Source organism: Sceloporus undulatus, chromosome 10 (assembly GCF_019175285.1).
Source record: "Sceloporus undulatus isolate JIND9_A2432 ecotype Alabama chromosome 10, SceUnd_v1.1, whole genome shotgun sequence".
NCBI classification, from domain to species: Eukaryota; Metazoa; Chordata; class Lepidosauria; order Squamata; family Phrynosomatidae; genus Sceloporus; species Sceloporus undulatus.
In genome coordinates this window covers 3,787,966-3,806,840 of record NC_056531.1, presented here as the reverse complement: position 1 = coordinate 3,806,840, position 18,875 = coordinate 3,787,966, and the positions used below count along the sequence as shown (strand labels likewise).

At 42.1% G+C, this 18,875-nt stretch overlaps 3 protein-coding genes across 7 annotated transcripts; 2 read left to right on the top strand and 1 right to left on the bottom strand.

Moving 5' to 3' along the window:
* Nucleotides 1-32: 32 nt before the first annotated feature.
* Nucleotides 33-3,419, top strand: LOC121916494. 3 transcript variants are annotated; one of them, XM_042441638.1, is made up of 4 exons: nt 33-165; nt 1,652-1,716; nt 2,139-2,328; nt 2,898-3,419. In XM_042441638.1, the coding sequence occupies exons 1-4, from the start codon at nt 144-146 to the stop codon at nt 3,071-3,073; spliced, it is 453 nt and encodes a 150-aa protein (XP_042297572.1). In that variant the 5' UTR covers nt 33-143; the 3' UTR covers nt 3,074-3,419. The 3 variants fall into 3 exon arrangements, with proteins under 3 accessions (XP_042297572.1, XP_042297570.1, XP_042297571.1); XM_042441636.1 differs by lacking the exon at nt 33-165 and having other exon boundaries at nt 1,068-1,716; XM_042441637.1 differs by lacking the exon at nt 33-165 and having other exon boundaries at nt 1,068-1,716; nt 2,139-2,441.
* Nucleotides 3,420-3,836: 417 nt separating this feature from the next.
* On the bottom strand, nt 3,837-13,520 carry GTF2H3 (general transcription factor IIH subunit 3). Of its 3 annotated transcripts, none has more exons than XM_042441743.1 (13): nt 13,445-13,520; nt 12,652-12,731; nt 11,742-11,848; nt 10,469-10,623; nt 9,905-9,967; nt 9,269-9,298; nt 8,436-8,464; nt 8,264-8,338; nt 7,706-7,759; nt 7,005-7,073; nt 5,953-6,088; nt 5,822-5,858; nt 3,837-5,260 (listed from the first exon to the last, which is right to left on the bottom strand). In XM_042441743.1, the coding sequence occupies exons 1-13, from the start codon at nt 13,452-13,454 to the stop codon at nt 5,191-5,193; spliced, it is 915 nt and encodes a 304-aa protein (XP_042297677.1). In that variant the 5' UTR covers nt 13,455-13,520; the 3' UTR covers nt 3,837-5,190. The 3 variants fall into 3 exon arrangements, with proteins under 3 accessions (XP_042297677.1, XP_042297678.1, XP_042297679.1); XM_042441744.1 differs by having other exon boundaries at nt 9,905-9,964; XM_042441745.1 differs by lacking the exon at nt 7,706-7,759.
* A 20-nt stretch (nt 13,521-13,540) lies between these two features.
* EIF2B1 (eukaryotic translation initiation factor 2B subunit alpha) lies at nt 13,541-18,825 on the top strand. Its single transcript, XM_042441742.1, has 9 exons — nt 13,541-13,645; nt 14,530-14,631; nt 15,109-15,245; nt 15,676-15,792; nt 16,283-16,395; nt 17,016-17,084; nt 17,483-17,558; nt 18,002-18,127; nt 18,662-18,825. Exons 1-9 carry the CDS (start codon nt 13,633-13,635, stop codon nt 18,815-18,817), a joined length of 909 nt encoding a protein of 302 aa, XP_042297676.1. The 5' UTR covers nt 13,541-13,632; the 3' UTR covers nt 18,818-18,825.
* The last annotated feature ends 50 nt before the right edge of the window (nt 18,826-18,875 follow it).

Below are 18,875 nucleotides of genomic sequence, written 5' to 3'. Positions count from 1 at the left end.
CCGCCTCCGAACTCCTTCCCAACCGGGCTGAGGGCCTTCTGCCCCCCGGGGGAGGTTGGGCAGGGAAAAAACTCCACCTCCCCCCCCCCTCCGCTAGGAGTGGTAGAGTCCAAAGGGAAGCTCCCTCGCCTACAGCTCCCAGCATGCCTTGCGGCAAAGCGCTGGGTAAATCTACAGCGTCAGCGCTGTATAAATAAAGCATAACAACAACAACAATAATAATAATGGTTCGACGCATCCGCACCGGAGCGCTTAATGCGGGTTCCTACCACTTGAATTCTGGGCCTGGGAGTTGGCTCTGGCGCCAAAATGTGGAACAAAAACCACAAATAATAAAAACACGTTTTTACCTGAGAAGACCTCTCTAGGCATCTCTAGGTGGAACTTTGTGGTCAACATCTGCCAGACCTTGACCATAGAGTTGTGCATGGAGTGTTCTCTCTAGGACTCTCTAGGTCCTCCAGGGCAACTCCGTGGTTAACATCTGCGAGACATTGACCATAGAGTTGCGCTGGAGGAACTACAGAGGCCCAGTTGAGTGTTCTCTCTAGGAATCTCTAGGTCCTCCAGGGCAACTCTGTGGTCAACATCAGCCAGGCATTGACCATAGAGTTACACTGGAGGAGCTACAGAGACCTAGTGGAGTCTTCTTTCTAGGCATCTCTAGGTCCTCCAGGGCAACTCTGTGGTAAACTTCCCACAGAATTTCTCTGGTGGGCCTAGTGATTCCTAGAGATAACATTAATCAAATCCCTGAGAAAACGCTTCTCTAGGCATTTGTAGATCCTTCCGCATGATTCTGTGGTCAAACTCTAGCAGATGTTGACCACAGAGTTCGGCTGGAGGACCTAGAGATTCATAGAGAGGTGTTCCCTCAGGTTTAAAAAGTAGATTTTTTTTACAGTATTTGCATTTTTTCCACACTCGTGGGGGTCCTGTGCCCCTAACCCCAGCGAATGTGGAGGGCCTACTGTATTTATAACTGTGTTGTTGTGTCCCTTCAGGTAGTTTCTGACTAGTGGCACATCACAGGGTTTTCTGGGGATGAGAGTGTGTGACCCGCCCAGGGTCACCCAGTGGGTTTCCACAGCCAAGCGGGGACTCGAACCCTGATCTCATAGTCCAACACTCAAATCACTACATCACACCAGTTTAGATTGATAGTGCAGACTCTAAATTGAAACAAACAGTTCAAAAACTGTTCAAGAAAGTGTCTTCTATGTAAAATACACTTCAGGAGGGGGAAGAAAAGATGGAAATAATCAGAGCTTTGTTCTGCAAGATTAAGGTTCACTGGTCCGACCTCCTCCTGCAACTATTTGGTCAATGTTTAGCAGATGGTGCAGCGCATGGCTGGTGGGGATGCATTCAACTGGTTTCAACAAGTGGAACAGGATATCCTCCTCCCCCTTCCCAGCATCTAAATCAAATCTCTTTTGCTCATGTGCAAAAGACTGCATCAAGTCTGGTGATTCCAAGAGAAGACAGCTAGTTTTCCCACCACATCCCTGCAGAAGGGTTGTGTTGATATTGCTGGGAGACACATACAACTGGAGGGGAAAAGCCATAGAAATGGCAGTGGGTAGCGACCCAAGGATCTGCTTGTCGTTCTTATATAAGAACGACCCTTTCTATTCCTTCTATCTTTCAGATCTCCTCTCGGCACCACAGCAGGTTAGGAATAAGTTTCTCAAGGAGCAGAAGGACCTCACGGTGGTAAGGAGACCCATTTTATTATCATTCCACATTCGCCATAGAGGCCCAAGGGCCCTAATCTAGCACAATTCCAAACATCATAGATGGGAATGTTGTTGGGCCAATTGATTTACAAAACATGCTGCTAAAAGAAGTGGTTGCGGCTACTAGTTTGGTTTTACTAGATGGCATCAAAAGGGGACTAGTGAGAAATTAGTTATCTGTATTGCACCTCACTATGGCTACCCTTAACTACATATTATACATGACGCATCTGAGAAAGTGGGTGCTATATGTTAACAAGTGTTAAGGTTTCGGGGGGGGGGTTATGTCACAGGACTTGTTTTTGTTGCAACAAACTAATATAGTTATCCCTATGAAAAAAGTATGCCTTCTGTAAACCTTTCTCTGCTTCCATTCTTACCTTCCATTCTCGCTTCAAGACTCTAGGGAAACTTGAACACCAGAAGCTGAGCAGACTTAGACAACTGGATGAGGAAAAAAAACATTTTCGTCTACTGATGATAAAGAAATTAGCCCCCAAAGTCACCAGCAGCAGGGGTTCCTCCAGCATCACAGAACCAGACTTTCAAACAACAGTCTCCAGTGTCCAGTTTTCATCTCTTGAATTAAGTAAGAGCAGCTGGAAGAGCCTAGACACCAAATTGTACACCAGACCAGATGCTACCTTCTTTTCAACTGCCAGAAATGAAATTTCAGCCACTCATACTCCAAAGTTTTGCAAAGTAAGCTTAACACCTGAGGAACCTAAAATGTAGCATTCTAGGCCAGTAAAGCACCAGTTTTTAAAACATTGTCTCAAAAATGGAAGTGCCCAAGATCCTTGGAACATACTTATGTCACATTTAAAATTAAACCTGGTGCTTGCAGTAAAGAAAGAAATCAACAAAGCATTCTACATTTGTAGTTTGCAAACTTTAAAAATAAAAGTATGTAGGATGCTTCAGCTAGTATGATAGTGGTGTTACAGAGGGGTAGCAGTGCAGAGTGAGACAGTGATAACGGTAAATACGTAGAACAGTTAAAATTGCTGTGTTCATATTCCCCTTCGTAACTTGCCCCTTTTCCTTATACAGTTAAACCATCTAAGGACAACACCTTGAGGATAAGGTAGTAAAAGTGAACCAAGTTTGCTAGTAACCTATATATTTTAATTGGTTCCATTTATTCTTAACCTACAGGTGCCTGGCTCATTTCCAAAACACTGAGCCAGTCAACTCATATAGACACCTTCCTAGCAAGAAGCACCTCGCAAGCACTGAGAGCTATTTGCCTCTCTTCCATCACACTACACCATCTATACACCTTTGTGAAAGCAGCAAAAGGAATTAATGCTTGGAATGGATTGGTAAACTAAACTCTTGGTGCCAGCTGAAAACTGATGTAGCTTTATGTATAATTCTGTTGACATCCATATTTTAATGAGAAGCCATGTGAACATAAAGGGAATCAAGGCAATATTCCTTATTAGCAATAACATGGGCTTGCAAATAACTATCATCCAGGCTGTAAGCATGTAGTAAATATTCCAAGCAAGTAATAAGTTACAGGTTTTCATACAGAAAATACTACCTGCCCTTAAGGCCATGAATGAGATCATGAAATCAAATTTAGTAATTTTGACTGTTTTTAGCTACACTTTGAACATTTTTACATTTTTGTTGTTACACAAAATACTATAAACCACATTTGAGAATATTATATGGGAAAAAAATGTCTGTGTGTTCCTTTTGTGATAGGATTCTGTAACTGCTCACCTTGTCCCCTTGTACACAAAATTCCCCACACTGGCCCTCTCTGCCAGTTTGTCGCCATGTCTGCCATCAACCATTAAGAGTGCTTACTGTTGTTTTTGGCTGCCTTCAAGTCATTTCTGACTTGTGGGGACTCTAAGGTGAACCTATCATAGGGTCTTCTTGGCAAGTTTCTTCAGAGGGAGGTTGCAATTGCCATCCTCTGAGGCTGAGTGTGTGTTTGTGTGTGTGTTGCACCGGATTAAAGGAAACAGTAGAAAGAGGGGAGCATCATGTCTGTAAATATATTTGTAGAGGCCCTTTGCTCACAAAGAACACAAGCATTGTGAAAATAATTTGCTTTTCTCACTCGTATACACCAAACTGTTTTCTTAGGAACACTTTATTCAGGAAAAGTTACAAAAAGTGTTAAAACACAACAGCATTTCTCTGGCAAACTGTTAATGATTCAACACAACACGCAAGTCAGTCAATAAATTACACAGTCTACAGAGCCCTGGCTTCTCCCGGATCATCAAATAGGACATAAATCTTTAGATTTGGGGTCAGGAAGCACGGACACAATTTTTAAAAGTACAGGCAAGCAGAAATGGCATTTTCAGTATGTGAAATACTCACGGAAGTAAAATCGCATGGCAAATGCTCCTTGTTGGATATTCAGAAACGGAGAACACCAGAGCCTGGTCTTCCCTTGTGGATGGCAAAACCCAGAACTTGGAATATTACCTTTGGACTAAAATTCTCAGAACTTGCTGCTTGAAAACTGCAGATAAACAAGTAACATGTCCAAACAGCAAACATTTCCAAACGAGAAAAAGGATAAGTCACAAGTAGAAAAGATTGCCAGTGTAAGCCAGCATGGAAGACTGAACTCCTCTCAATCCTCCAAACTGATTCAGCCCACTTTGTGTTACACGGTGGATTTTTATTGATGTCTAGAAAGGAAGAGCATAGCTGATTCTCCATTTTAAAATGATCAAGCAGATGTAAGTAGCAGAGCGTTGGGAAGCATCTTAGGCTTTTTCACAGGGATATGATTGGCTTGTGGCTTGTTTCATTGTGTTGGCACACATTTTGGCTGAGCAAGCTACCTGCTTGGATGAGCCTAGAATACACCCCATGCAGATGCACCTATTGCTTTTGAAAAAAGAAAAGCAAAAAGATTTTAAGAATCATTGCTAACCATCATTGAAAGCTTGGCTTAAAGCAATCTAGAGCCCAATGCTTCTGCAATCTTTAAACTGGGCTGTTCTCTCCATTCATTCATTAAGTCAAGAGGGGCCCTGTAGGATCAGCCCAAAGGAGCCCTGAAGTTTCCATGCTTTACAAAAAATCTTTAAATAAATGGGGCTTTCTTTTTGGAAGGAAGATGTGATTACTTAGTTTGACTTGTCCCAAATAGAGAAGTTGGTCCAAGGAAGTTCGCTTAGAGAAGTGTCACACCTCACTCTTGGGGCTGTAAGATCCAGTCTTCACGTCTCCAATAGCTGCAGTTGTGGATTTAAGGCAGTTGCAGTTTAATCATGACTTTATAACGCTTGTGCTATCATCTGTTGCTGGAATAGACTGGTGGCATCCAACTCTATGCAGTTGCTCTGAAATGTTTAGCTCTCTTTCTGTTTGAACACAGGCCTCTTCTTTTCTGGCATCCTATAAACACCGCAGCTACAATCTGAACTGGGAAATTGCACACAGAAGATAACAGACTTGAATGATGTTCTTATATGGCTAGTTTCAATTTCTTTTTCTTAGCTTTCATGACCGCTGGCAGCGAAATCTTGAAGGCAGTCCTGGAATGAGACAAAAGAATAAGCCAGAACTGAGACTATGTATATACTCTGTATGCTCCAGTAGCAAAATTTAAAAATTGCATGTAAGAAATTTTAAAATGTGTGCCCAGAACCAATCATGCAAATTTTGTGAATCTTACAGATAATCTGTACACTTTGTATATATTATCTACTTGAAAGATTAGTTTCTAATACCATAAATCTATGAATGCCTACTCAGAAACAAGTTCCAATGAGTTGAATGGGACTTACTCCTAGATGAACCTGCTGTGAATTATAAGTTCACCAATTTTGGTGAGGCTGTTGAGGGACAATGAAAAAGAGAGCACACTGAGGGTATCACAACTAGGTTTATGTGGACAAAAAATCATGGAAGAGGGTTGTGGCTTGGCAAGATGCACTGAAATCCTATCCATCAACACGAATTTCTGCTACCCTGAGCTTCTCTGAACATGATCAACACACTTCTAAATCTCTAAACCTGTCCCTGTTTTTGTTTAAACGGAATGCAAAACAGAGGCTGCCCCACTATGAACCTTTAAAAATCTCAAAGACACTTACTCACAAGTGGTGCAAATTGGACTGAAGTTGCAGAATACTGTAAAATAAAAGTAACAAATACAATTAGATTGTCTGCCTCAGGATTGCAGGAGTTATGCAAAATCTGAGAAAGCCAAACAGATAAGCCTTACTTGACAAACACACGGAGCAGACGTAACCGATTTCAATGAGATTCCTGTGGCAGAAGCAAGCCGCTCTGTAGTCAACGTGAATAGGAGGCGGGAGGATTAGCTGGGATCTCTGATCTTGATCTGGTAGAAAAACCCACTGCAGTTTTAAAAAGGAGGGGTAAAAAAGGGGGGAATTATAATCTAGGAGAAAGCTGCTAAATTAGAAAAAGGAAGGGCCAACGGTGATTCAATACATCATTGGCTGATCTGCAGTAGATCAGTAAGTGTCACCATTTGTGTCGCTCAGCTGTTTAACAGTAATACAGTGGTACCTCGGGATACGAAATACCCAGGTTACGAATTTTTCAGGATACGAAAAAATCCCATAGGGATTTATTGTTTCGGGTTACGAAAGTTTTTTCGGGTTACGAAAAAACTCCGGCGCTATTTTAAATGGAGCCGCGGCAGAGCCGCGGCTTTTTTCCCCATTAGCGCCTATGGGTTTTCGGCTTACGAAGGCTTTTCGGGTTACGAAAGCGGCCGCGGAACGAATTATTTTCGTAACCCGAGGCACCACTCCAAAAAGGACTTTTTAATATAGTTTGGCTTCTAGAATCCCTGATGTGTAGTTACCCAGGCATGAATCTGTTCTTATATATATATATAGGTCATCTGTGTATATGGCTCACAGAATACAGCTGGCGACTAACTTCACCCATGAGAAACTATTTATATCTACCTTCTAAGGTCGGTGCTTTGAAAGTAACTTTTTGGGACTAGAGACACCTGAGACACTCTCAGATCATAAGAAGAAGAAAGGACCAACTGACTGGATCTATCTAGGTCTGTTTTGCCCACTGCTCTGCTTCCACCAGCAGTTGCTACTACCAGGCCTAGTGGTACTAAAAGTTTGAACAACCTACCAGCTGAGAAGGCAAAGAACCCTTTTCAGACTATCATATGATTTGAAGTAATACCTGCTGGTTCAACAGCCTTTTAACAGTCTTGTAAATATGTACAGAGCAGTTTCACATAGGAACAGATTCAGAGGCGGCGGGAAAAAATGCACTCACCAGCAAATACTGCAGAAGTGATGGCATATGCGGGACTTTTAAGTAAATACCACCAGTAATATCACAAGCCTGGAAAACATGATATTATTGTTTATTTGAAATAGTAGTGCCATAATACAAGGTAAGAACTGAGCAGATTATACATACATTTTTAACATTCTTAGACCTCATGGCTATGTAAATAAGGTTGCAACTGTGAGGTCAACTTTGTGGATTCCCCCAGATCTCTTGATATCCTAAAGCAGTGGTTCTCAAACCTACAGATGTTTTGGATTTCAGCTCCCAGAATTCTTGACTGTTGACCAAGCTGGCTGGGACTTTTTGAAGGTAAGGTCCAAAACACTTGGAGAATTGAAGTTTGGGAATCACTGCCCTAAAGCCTGTTTTAAGGCTTAACAAGCCATTAAAATTATGTCCCCGCTAATAACAGTTATAAAATCAAAAGTAATAATTCACATTGCCTCCATATGTAAACTGTGCACAAATGATTTAAGTCACATGCACCTGCAGTATTCAAATTCATAGAACTCTTCAGATCTTAATGTAATTTCTACTATGGCCCCAGATGCTGAGTAAAATGCCACCTATACTGTACTCCCCTTTGCAGGATGTATGCAGTGAAATGATACCACTCAATGTCATGAATAAAAATACTCTCTCCTGCAGAAGTGACAGATAAGGAACAAAACATAAGACCATACCTGCTGCAAGAGCCCCGAATCGGACTCCAAAACGCAGGCATCAATCAAAATATTCTGGGGGCGAAAAACAAGAGTGGTGGGGTGGGAAGAGTAAAGTAATGGAATGAAAGAAGAAGGGAATGTTAGAAAAACAGGGATTCCATTTCTGCAGAGAGTAACCTAGACTACATTTCTCTCCAGCCTCAAAGGATGGTGCGATGAAAGGAAATGGCCAGATAGAGGAACACTGCTATTAGGTATATCCAGCTAGTTCCCTTCCAAATTGTTTTTGTGCCACAAGTACCACCAGCCTCAGCCAGCATAGCCAGTGGTAAGAGGTAGGAGCAGTAGTTTAACACTTATTAAAGATACATAAGGCTATATAAAATTCAAAGAACCTCACATAATTATTGTGTTGTTAAAGCTCCCATTCCAAATGGGACCAGGGTGAGAGTGAGGGCTGAGAAACAGTAACTTCTCTACAATGACCCGGCGTCATGTTAAACCAAGGCCAAGAGTATAACAAACTAAGAATAATATGTAGAACTACAGAAACTGTAATGAAATGACTGGCATCACCTGTTTCTGGGCTGCAAAGATGACATTCATAAAGTTCATATACTGCAATGCACTGTCTTCAGCAGCTTTTATGACCTGGGTAAAGAAAATGGCATCCCTTAGCGTCTAGATTCTCTACTCAGTAGAGCCTACAGGGCTTCAATATCTGCCAAGGAAATCAGAGAAATCTTACCAATATCCTGGATTTAATTTCCTGGCTGGCTACATATTGAATGAGAAGGAAGAAGAGAGAACATGTAATTGCATCCAAGCCAGTTCATATATTACCCTTCAAATTCTGGGAGACATTCTCTTCACAAACGTTCTATGCAGACTCCATGGTTTGTTTCCCTTAACTATTGTTAAGTAGTTTGTCCCAATACAACAGAGCGCATGATTCACATGCAGAAAGTCCCGGATTCAACTCTCAGCACATAAGAATCTGGCAGCAAGCAAAGCTGAAGACCCTTTTTGTGTCTGACCCTGAAGAATCCCTGCCAATACAGATAACACTGACCTAAACAGAAAAAGAATCTGACCTAGCATATAAGGTGGCTTCCTATACTGTATTCCAAACTGTAGTTATAGATTGGACACAAATCAGAGTATGAAACCATAGCTTGAAAATGCTTTAGAAACTTTTCTTAGGCTCCATGTCACATCCGCAGGGAGCAAACCATGATCAAAGCAGCTTCCCCAAATTTCACTGAGGGCTATACATGTCCTCCAGGTCTAGAATTTCACTGCATCTTTGGGATTTTAACTAAGGTTAATGCAAAACAACATGGTTACTGGTAACCACAGTTAAATATTCTGTTCGTACTGGGTTGAAGTACCACCATAAAAAGCAACGACAAAGATCAAGCAATAATTATATGAAAAGTAAACTTATTCTATTCAAAGCAGCAAAGCTGGATCAATTCAGACTTTGAAGCCACCATGAACAAAGACAAATAGCTATATCCCCTTCATTGCTTCCATTTCTAAAAATGTAATAATACTTTTTGAAAATGTAGAACACCGTACCTGATCCTGCTTTGCTCACCCTGTGAATATCTAAGATGTATAATATTCAGGAAATAATTTGAAGACTGTGTGGTGTAATCTCCAAAAACATTATTAGGGCAGAATAAACGGATCATCTAGATTAGACTGAAGAAGAGTCTGACCTGATAGGAGACAGTTTCCTAGGGGCCCATAGATGAATGAGTATATATTACGGTTTCTTTAATATTTCTCCTCATCTTTTTGCTGAACCATGGTAGGTAAGAGTAGCCTTCCAAATGCTGAATTGCAATTCTCTTAACATCTAGAAAGTGCACACTTTGTCCAAACTTAACCATTGAATCTTCCCTCTTAATTGTAACCAAGCCGAAGTACAGTTAACTGCTTTCACTCAATTCCTCCCTTACCTGTCCCCTCTTTGTATTTTCCTTTGCCAAAATGTATGCTCCTTGGGGAGAGAAACCTGGCTTTTTAAACTTCTGAAACTCAGTAAAAATGTGACCCAGGCTGGTGGGACAACAGTGACAGGAATAATGATCATACTAATTCCCTATGACAAATCCAGCAGTAGCTGCAGAAAATATCCTGCCAGTTTGGCTTTGAAACAATAGAAAATAAAAATAAAATGTTTGGGAGATATTGGTTTCAAGAGGATACAGCAAAGTGCTTTAGCGAGAGATCCTGCCAGTAACGTTTCCGTCTGTTGCCCTTTTATTTCTGCTGCAATAAAAAAAAGTTTTTAAAAATCACAAAAGCTTATTGCATTACATTTCCCAGCTTGAATACTTTGTTCTTCCAAAGTTATACTTTCAGCAAAGTTAGCTATTTAGACTGATCAACATCAGTATCTATTTGCATCTAAGAAGTAACCAAGAGGAATGTATTCCTCACCCTTTCCCCCCGCTGACAATTTAAAACCAAAAAGCACCTAGGCCTGATAAAGACAGGCCAAAATAAAGCTGCTTCAAGTCACTTTGGAGGTATGCTGTTTAAATTATATATGCATCCTAAGAGTCCAGAAGCCTAAGGACTGGCGTGCAGCTTTGGTACAGCTTCCAGACTCTTAGGATGCATGCATCATTGAAACACCATACCTCCAAAGTGACCTGAAGCAGCTTTATTTTGGCCTGTCTGTATAGGGCCCTAGTTTTCTTTGTGGAGAAGTAAATAAGGCACACAGGCTACAGAATGAGAGTGAATTGACCCAGAGGTTCATCTTACTATTAGTCATGAGATCCTTTATCTCCTCCGCAATTGTTTCATTTATAGTTGTTAGTAACTCATACTTTCCATCCTTGCTACCAGAGATGTTAGATTCACCAGCCTCAGCAAAGAGATCAAGAGCTGCCCAATGCTTTCCAGGGTACAGGAAACGGCTGAGGGAAACGAAAGACAATTCAGTTGTGTGAAACGTTATGGAACGTAAGTATTGCAATTGATCAGAAGTGCCACACCAAAAAAAGCACATTAGACATCTTCCATACAGGGAGAAAAGGAGAAAGGGACTCCACGTACTTTGTTCCTATTTATATCTAGTGTACATTTTCCAAATAGTTTTCTCCTGCGCTTCAGTCAAAAAAGATCTCAGAGTTCCTAATTTACTATTATTAAAACTGAGACAACCCCTGCCTATAGGCTTACGCCTTAGAGTCAGAATCTTTAGAAAAACGGAAACACAGACACCAATTCTTAAAGTAAAATTAAATTCTTACAGTTTTTGTACTGGCCGACCAGGAAAGGAACAGTTCAGGAGAGGAGAAATTCAATAGAACTGCTCTCTCAGCATAGCTAATGAAATGGATCTTTGTCCCATCTTGATGAAATGGCCATCGCTTACTTCATCTTCACATTTTAAATAGTAAGGTTAGTTAGCTAATACATTTAAAGTATCCGATACAAAATATAGGCCGGCGATTCTAACATCATCACTTTTCTTCTCCTGTATGATTTTAAAACATCTTTTGCCAAATGAAGAAGCCAGTGGGCCTTATGCTTACGTGATGTATTTTGTGCTTTTTAGTACCCCCCCCCCCAAAAAAGGTATTTTGTGGATTTTGGATTTTATTGTACATTCAAGGCAAGCAACCACAAGCCTCTACAACTGATGTGGGAAACATATGGTTCTCCAGGTTGCTAGACTACAACTCTCAGCATCCTTGACCACTAACTGTGGTCCTACAGGACCAGGAAACCAACAACATCTGGAGAGTGTCAAGTTCCCCACCTTTGCTCTAAGTGCGCACCAAATTCTATGTATTGTATTGCTTCCTTGATGAGAGTGTAAGCATTCTACTTACAGGGGAAAAACCAGCCAAGTGTCTCCAGTCAATCCAAAACAAAAAAAACAAAAAAAGCAAGATGAGGAAACTGAAACACGGCTCAAAATCAAAACTGGGGATTGTTTATCCCCCGAAACTGGCTCATTGCCGCTGTACTCCCCTTCTCCTCCGTCTCCCCATTGCTTTCTCCCCGATGATCCAAAAAGCACCAATACCTTTCTTGTATATGACTGGCTATAACAGCAAGCTTGTTGTTGCGGTTCATAAATAAGTGTGAGTTCCCCAACACCATGGTTGCATCAAGGCATTTTGACAACGTAAGCTGTAAGGAGAAAAGGGGAGGACATCATTCCTAGAGGAGACAGACAGTACAAGGATGGATAATAAACACATAGGCGTATCATGAAAGCATATTTGTTGTAAGGTGGGTTTTTTCCCAATTTAAAGAAAGCCCAAGCCACACTTAATGCACCTTCCCACTGCTCCCCTACAAATACATAGCATCACTCCTACCAGCCCCAGACAGTGGCCTGATACAGACAGGCCAAAATAAAGCTGCTTCAGGTCACTTTGGAGGTATGGTGTTTAAATGATGCATGCGTCCTAAGAGTCCAGAAGCAGCACCAAAGCCACGCTCCAGTCCTAAGGGCTGGAGTGCAGCTTTGGTGCAGCTTCCATGTATCATTCAAACACCATACCTCCAAAGTGACCTGAAGTAGCTTTATTTTGGCCTGTCTGTATAGGGCCAGTGCTACCATATGCTCTGGTAATGATGGGACCATGCTATGTTTACATATATTCCCTTCTAAAAAGCAGGTCCACTGAACCACAGCCATCTCTGTGGGTCAGGCACAATCCACAGTTAGCAGGGGTCCTTCCGCAAGGCAATGGGCCTTTTCATATGCCCCAAACTGGCCATGCCCTGATCTCAAACAAAGGGTATTCGAGCAAAGGGTATTCGAGCAAAAGGTGGTCTCATGGATTTCACCGACATGCATTTTCTAAGACGTATACTTAAGATTGTATTATTACTCGGAACTAAAGCACACTTCTAAGTACATTTGTTCAGGATCAAAGCTGAAGGGTTCAGTTTGGATGATAACAGATCTAAGAAGGAAATATTACCTCTGATCCTGCCAATGCCTGCTTTCCCCACCAGATTGGATTTGTGTCAACTACAGTGACTAAGAGATTCAGCTCATCATCTAGAAAAAGAAAATAGAAATACTTCAATGTACATATACATATATATATATATATATATACTGTATATATATAATTCAAAGAAATAGCTGTGTTAGTCTGTAGAATCTGTCTGTAGCACCTTTGAGACTCACTGGAAGAAAGAGGTTAGCAGCAGAAGCTTTCCTAGACTTTAGTCTACTTCCTTGGATACATTTGGTCCAATTTTCATATAGTTTCTCAGCCCTATAAGAAGATCATCATTTACAGTCTCCTCATCTCATTTGTTTTGCTATCTATATTGAGCCATTTCTCTGTCGGAGAGCGCTCTGATGTCACAATAAACTACAATTCCCAGGATTCCCTAAGCATTCAGCCAGAGCAGTTCAAGGGGTCTCAAACTGGACTATTTCTGCAAGGTGTTTTGGGCCGTATTTGACATTACAAGGGGAAAGGAGTGAAATTGTTCTGCCTCAGGGCTCTGGCGCCCCAATAAACTACAAGTCCCAGGATCCAATAGCACTGAGCTCTCAAACTGGACTAGTTCTGCAGTGGGTTTTGGACCTCGGTCTTAGATTGCTTCCCCCAGTTTCAAGCCTCTTTAAAACAACTGAAGTGGGTCAATGATATGGCAGAGAAGGCCCAATGCCTCGCGAAACTACAATCCCCAGAATTCCACAGCACTGAGACATGGAGCCCTGGAAAGAAGAGCCCTTAGCAGAACGCTCCGACTCACCGCCACTCATCTCTCTCTCCAGACTTTAGAGTAAAAGGGGGGAACCCAGGCTGGTCGTCGCCCGGAAATGACGTCGCTTCCGGTCTGGGGTGCAACGCGGAAAGGGCTCCGGCGGAGCGCAAGGGCAGGGCGCCTGAGGTTCCGCTTTGGCTGGACTGCGAGGCAGAGGAGGCTGCAGGCGAGGCGCCATGAACGAAGCAGGTAAGGCCTTTGCCTTTCGAGAGACATCGCAGCCGCCCTTGGAGAAGCCCCTAGCCCTCTTCCCCGAACGAGGAAAGAGGACACACGGCAGAAATGATCCAGTTTGAGACCGCTTGCACTGCCCTGGCTCAATGCTTCTTCAGGGAACTGTCATTTTGTGAGACACTGAGCCTCCTGTGTCAGAGAGAGAGAGAGAGAGAGAGCTCTGGAGAAACTACAATTCCCAGGATCCTGTAGCACTGAGCCAGAGTTGTAGTTGAAGGCTCAGTGGCTCACAAAGCTGCAGTTCCCAGGATTCCCTAGCACTGAGCCAGTGGTCTCCAACTGGGTGATTTCTGCAGTGCGTTTGGGCCCTGAGTCTCCTGGGTACTACAAGATCTCTCTACATCTTGTTAACACCGTTCAGTATCTAACCCACCAGGCGGCTAACAGAGTAAAAACAGTCCAGGTTCAAAACCGTACCAGGCGTTAAAAGGTTGTTGCAATGGGCCCAAACGGATAGGGCAAAATCAAGTTGCTTCGGGTCGCTTTGGAGGTATGCTGTTTAAATGCTGCATGAGTCCTAAGAGGCCGGAAGCTGCGCCAAATCCTAAGGACTGGGTCGTAGCTTTGGTGCAGCTTCTGGCCTCTTAAGATGCGCGCATCATTTAAACAGCATACCTCCAAAGTGACCTGAAGCAGCTTTATTTTGGCCTGTCTGTTCAGGCCCTCCCTGGGTGCCTGTGGATGTTTTAAATCTTCCAGTCAAGGACAATACAACAAGTTAAGCAATGCTGTTAGGAATTCGTAACTTTAATGGCCATGTGGAGCTTGTAGGAAAAGAAACCAGAGCCTTGCTTACGTTCTGCTTTGTCTTTTCTCTCCCCCGCCCTGCTTCTTTTCAGAGCTAGTTGAAGCTTTTAACACCCAGATGAGGCAGGACCCTGACGTTGCCTCTGCCGTGGCTGCCATCCGCGTCCTGCTGGAGTTTTTGAAACGAGACAAAGGCACGTAATGGCTTGGGACTGTGTGGGCTGAGCCCCAGATTTGAGGGCTGAAGGAGGAGTTCAGTAGAGGACTAGGTTGGCATTGCAATTGGGTGATTTAGGGTACGGCGACACATGTTCGTGATTAAAAATTCATCCTCGTGAGTAAAATGGTCGGTTATATGTGAAGTCTGACTGCAAGAATATGAATTGGTGTTGTCAAATTGTTATGACACTCTACAAGCTACTTTTACAGATCTGTGTAGCATCTCTAATGTCAGTTGTAGTGTCAACTAGTCATTTCATTGTCTCTGTCATTACATACAAGTGGTCTCATCCTTTGAGCCACCATTTTTCATTTGGCTCTGCCCTCGGAAGCCACTGTTTTGCACTTGGATATTCTAGTCACAAAGGAGACTTCTACAAGGCTTCCTTGATCCAATTCCTGGTTTACATTGTTTTGTAGCTTACTCCCTCTTGCTTCTCTCTCTTTGCCAGGTGAGACAATTCAGGGGATGAGAGCAAATCTCAAGCAAGCTATCGAAGTGCTCACTGGCGTCGATTCCTCTGTAGCCATTTCTTCAGGCGGGGAACTTTTCTTACGGTTCATCAGTCTCACATCTTTGGAGAACCCAGTGAGTATCACTCTGCTGTTTGTAAGAAGCGTGTAGAACCACAGCCATGAATTAGTTGTTTTCTTTACTGCATCACCCATTATTATATGAAGAGACCTGCAGGAGTTGCAGACCATGTGGCAGTGAAATACTTGCTGTGAGTGTTGAATTTTGGAACTAGTTTCAGCCATGGTGTGTATTAAGTAATAGGAATGGTAGCAGGGAATTTCTGAGCATGTGCTGATACATTTGGGGGGAAATCTAATCGCAGCCAGATTTAATACACCTAGCTATGATGATGAAGGGCTTTTATAGTAGAGGATGTGTCAACCCCAGCCATTTTTAAAAATACGTTCAAGCATGCTAAGCATAATACTCAAGGCATGTTCTAGCTTGTTTAATTGTTCCTCTTCTGTCATCTCTCAACTTCAACTCTTGCTGCTATCTCCAGGATTATTCCAAATGTAAAGCAATCATGATTGAGAGAGGAGAGCTTTTCCTCAGGAGGATCTCTGATTCAAGGAACAAGATTGCCATACTTTGCCATACGTTTGTCAAAGATGGTGGGGTGAGTAAGCCTAGACTTCATAAGACAAAGGAATGGACTTAGTCTGATTTTATGTATTTTACAGTTGCCCTGTGCATGTGTGGGAGTTGGTACTGGCCACAAAGTATAATAGTCTGTGATTCTCATAGCTGAAGTAGCCATAGAATCATTTAAATATTAGAGTTGGGGGGACCTTAGAGGACTTCAAGACCATTCCTTGCTCAGTACAGGGTCTTCTACAACTATAGCATCCTGACAGATGGCCATCCAGCCTCTGCTGAAAAATGCTTGTCATTTTGCTTATTCAAGGTTAGAGTATCTGTGGTTCTCCTAATAATGAGGGTTGTAGTCCAATGCATCTAGAGTAAGGGCAACATCCCGAAAAAAGCTGCTTTTTTAGCTCCATTGTGGGGAGGTGGAGACAGACAGCACATGCTGATCTTCTCTGACAAGAACTGGGTGGTTTATATTATCGGTCATAAAATAAAGAATTTATATACTGTTTTTTCAGAGAATATTAACGCACGCTTATTCAAAAGTGGTCCTGAAAGTGTTGGAAACAGCTGTAAAGGCAAAGAAACGTTTCAGTGTCTACGTCACTGAATCACAGCCGGATCAAGCAGGGCAAGTAGAAAGGTTTTCTTGCTTTCGCGATTGCTAGTGAGGATTTGTGCAAACAATAGTAGCCATTTGTTCTCATTCATTACCTGGACAGATTTTCATCTCTGTGAATTTAAGATGTCATCCTGTATGCACACTTACTTGAGAACATGCTCCAATGAACACAGAAGAGCTAATTTCTGAGTAAACACTGCATGGGATTTTACTGCACATTCAGCTAAAGCCTTCTGAGTACAATGGAATTTTCTCTCTGGTAAATATGTTTAGAATTGCAACATGAAGCCTTTCAAGAACATCCCAGTTGCTCCAACCAGTTGTGGAAAACCTTTGGTCCTCCAGATATTTAGAACTACAACTCCCCCATTCTCTTACCTTTGGCCAGGCTGGGTGGGCTGATAGAAGTTGTAGACCAAAACATTTAGAGGATCAAAGGTTCCCCACCTCTTCCTTAAACTGTCTTGTGTAAAAGGAGTGGGGATTTAATAAGACAATAATAAAATGTATTAAGTCTGTTCTGAGAATGAACTTGATACGATCCTACCCATTCCATGTAATCGTATGTAGCATCAAAGTACTGATTTTCATAAAATGGGTTTGAAGATAATATCCTAAAAATTACACAGGCAGAAGATGGCTGAGGCCCTCACCAAACTGGGCATCCCTGTGACGATAATCCTAGACGCTGCTGTTGGGTAAGTTTGTGGGCAATGTTTACTTGACCTTTTGTAAAGAGATTATAGGGATTGAACCTATGTCCTTCAGCATGCAATGATTCTTGCTTCTTCTTTAAAGAAATGGGTCCTATTTTCCCACACGGAACTGTCTGGAAGTTGAATCGAAGTTTCTAGTGCATCCAAAGCAAGAATAAGGGCCTCCTAGTGCAACGATTGACACAGCGTCCAAATCCCACAGGGCATGCACACATCAAGGTGTGCACACACATGCACACCTTAATATAACTCTTCTGGATTCTAGTCCAGAAATCCGTGGTTTAAACTTAGCAGAACTAGACTCTGTTGTTGTTTTTAAAAGTACCAAAATAATTCCTAATGTAGTATATGCATTTGATTTTTTCCCTTCTTTTAAACAGGTATATCATGGAAAAAGTGGACCTGGTGATAGTTGGCGCTGAAGGGGTAGTGGAAAATGGAGGAATTATTAATAAGGTACAGAAAGATCTCGAAACATTAAAGGTCTTTCCACTGACAGAATTTTTTGATCTAGCAGAAGCTTCCATCAGCAAAACGGGGAGGGAAATTCTTTTATGACGTCGAAGGCTTTCATGGCCGGCATCCATAGTTTTTTGTGGGTCTTTCGGGCTCTGTGGCCAAGTTCTAGAAGAGTTTGCTCCTGATGTTTCGCCAGCATCTGTGGCTGGCATCTGACTGAACTGGGTTATTTAAGTAAAGTACTAAAAGGTATTTGTTTAAGATGGGATGTAGTCAAAGTTTAGTACTTTGAAATTCCATTATTTTTAATGGGCCAATGGAAAGTGCAGGAGTCTTTACAGTGGAACATTTGGCTAGGTCTTGTTCTTAAGCTTTCTCTTTTTTTGAACCATAGCAAGGAAGTTACTCAGTTCATTATCCCAACTTCACTATTTTTGCAGATTGGCACAAATCAAATGGCTGTGTGTGCCAAAGCTCAGAACAAACCTTTCTACGTGGTTGCAGAGAGTTTCAAGTTCGTAAGGCTCTTCCCTCTGAACCAGCAGGATGTCCCAGATAAATTTAAGGTAATTTAAGTTTGGAAAAATATATTTCCTAGTTGTTTATACTTTAAAAATCTGTGATATGCATCTGGGTGGAAATGTTAAAACAATTTAAAACCTGATCTTTAAAACCGATGTGCAACCAGAACCACCAGAACATAGCTGGAGAGGATTGTCTCAAGGTTTCTAGACTGTTGTTTATCTGCTTGTTGACTGAAAGTTACTAGTATTCTACTATGATGTAGGTTATCATGATGGTTTCCTTCATCGGCAATTCAGGCCCATTACGTTTACAAAGTACGTACATGGATATGAAAACTGCTAGAACTAGTTTTTGTGGGCATGTCGATACAATTGCCTGTGTTTTGGGGTCCTCCTTGTGGGTGCTTCTGTGGGGACAGTGATGAGGAATATTTGCAGTCCAAGGGTTTCCACTAGTGGCAGTTGGCATTTTTCCATTCTGTAGAACAGCCTTCTCTGTTCTGGTTTAGTCTTGCTGTTACCTTTTTCAGAAAATGGTAACTTGTGTCTCCCTCTCCCCTTGTTGTCTTTTCCTAGTACAAAGCAGATACGCTGAAGAAAAGTAAGGCGCTTATGGTGGAGCATCCCTGGATTGACTATACATCCCCTTCACTGATCACACTGCTTTTTACAGATCTTGGGGTCTTGACCCCCTCTGCTGTCAGTGATGAACTTATTAAACTTTACTTGTAAACTCTCCACTCCTGGTGTGCTGAGGCTGATGTGATTTTGCTTAGCAGCTTGTTAAAGA

Bases quoted from the DNA above. Each gene is read 5' to 3' on its own strand.
- EIF2B1 (XM_042441742.1), top strand. The intron at 15,793-16,282 runs GTGAGTAAGCCT...CTGTTTTTTCAG, and splicing joins CGTTTGTCAAAGATGGTGGG to AGAATATTAACGCACGCTTA. The intron at 17,085-17,482 runs GTAAGTTTGTGG...TCTTTTAAACAG, and splicing joins ATCCTAGACGCTGCTGTTGG to GTATATCATGGAAAAAGTGG.
- GTF2H3 (XM_042441743.1), bottom strand. The intron at 9,299-9,904 runs GTATCCTCTTGA...TATACATCTTAG, and splicing joins TCTCGCTAAAGCACTTTGCT to ATATTCACAGGGTGAGCAAA. The intron at 6,089-7,004 runs GTGAGTGCATTT...TTAAAACTGCAG, and splicing joins CACTTCTGCAGTATTTGCTG to TGGGTTTTTCTACCAGATCA.
- LOC121916494 (XM_042441636.1), top strand. From the start codon at position 1,327: ATGTTTAGCAGATGGTGCAGCGCATGGCTGGTGGGGATGCATTCAACT. The intron at 1,717-2,138 runs GTAAGGAGACCC...TCTCGCTTCAAG, and splicing joins AGCAGAAGGACCTCACGGTG to ACTCTAGGGAAACTTGAACA. The intron at 2,329-2,897 runs GTAAGAGCAGCT...CTTAACCTACAG, and splicing joins GTTTTCATCTCTTGAATTAA to GTGCCTGGCTCATTTCCAAA.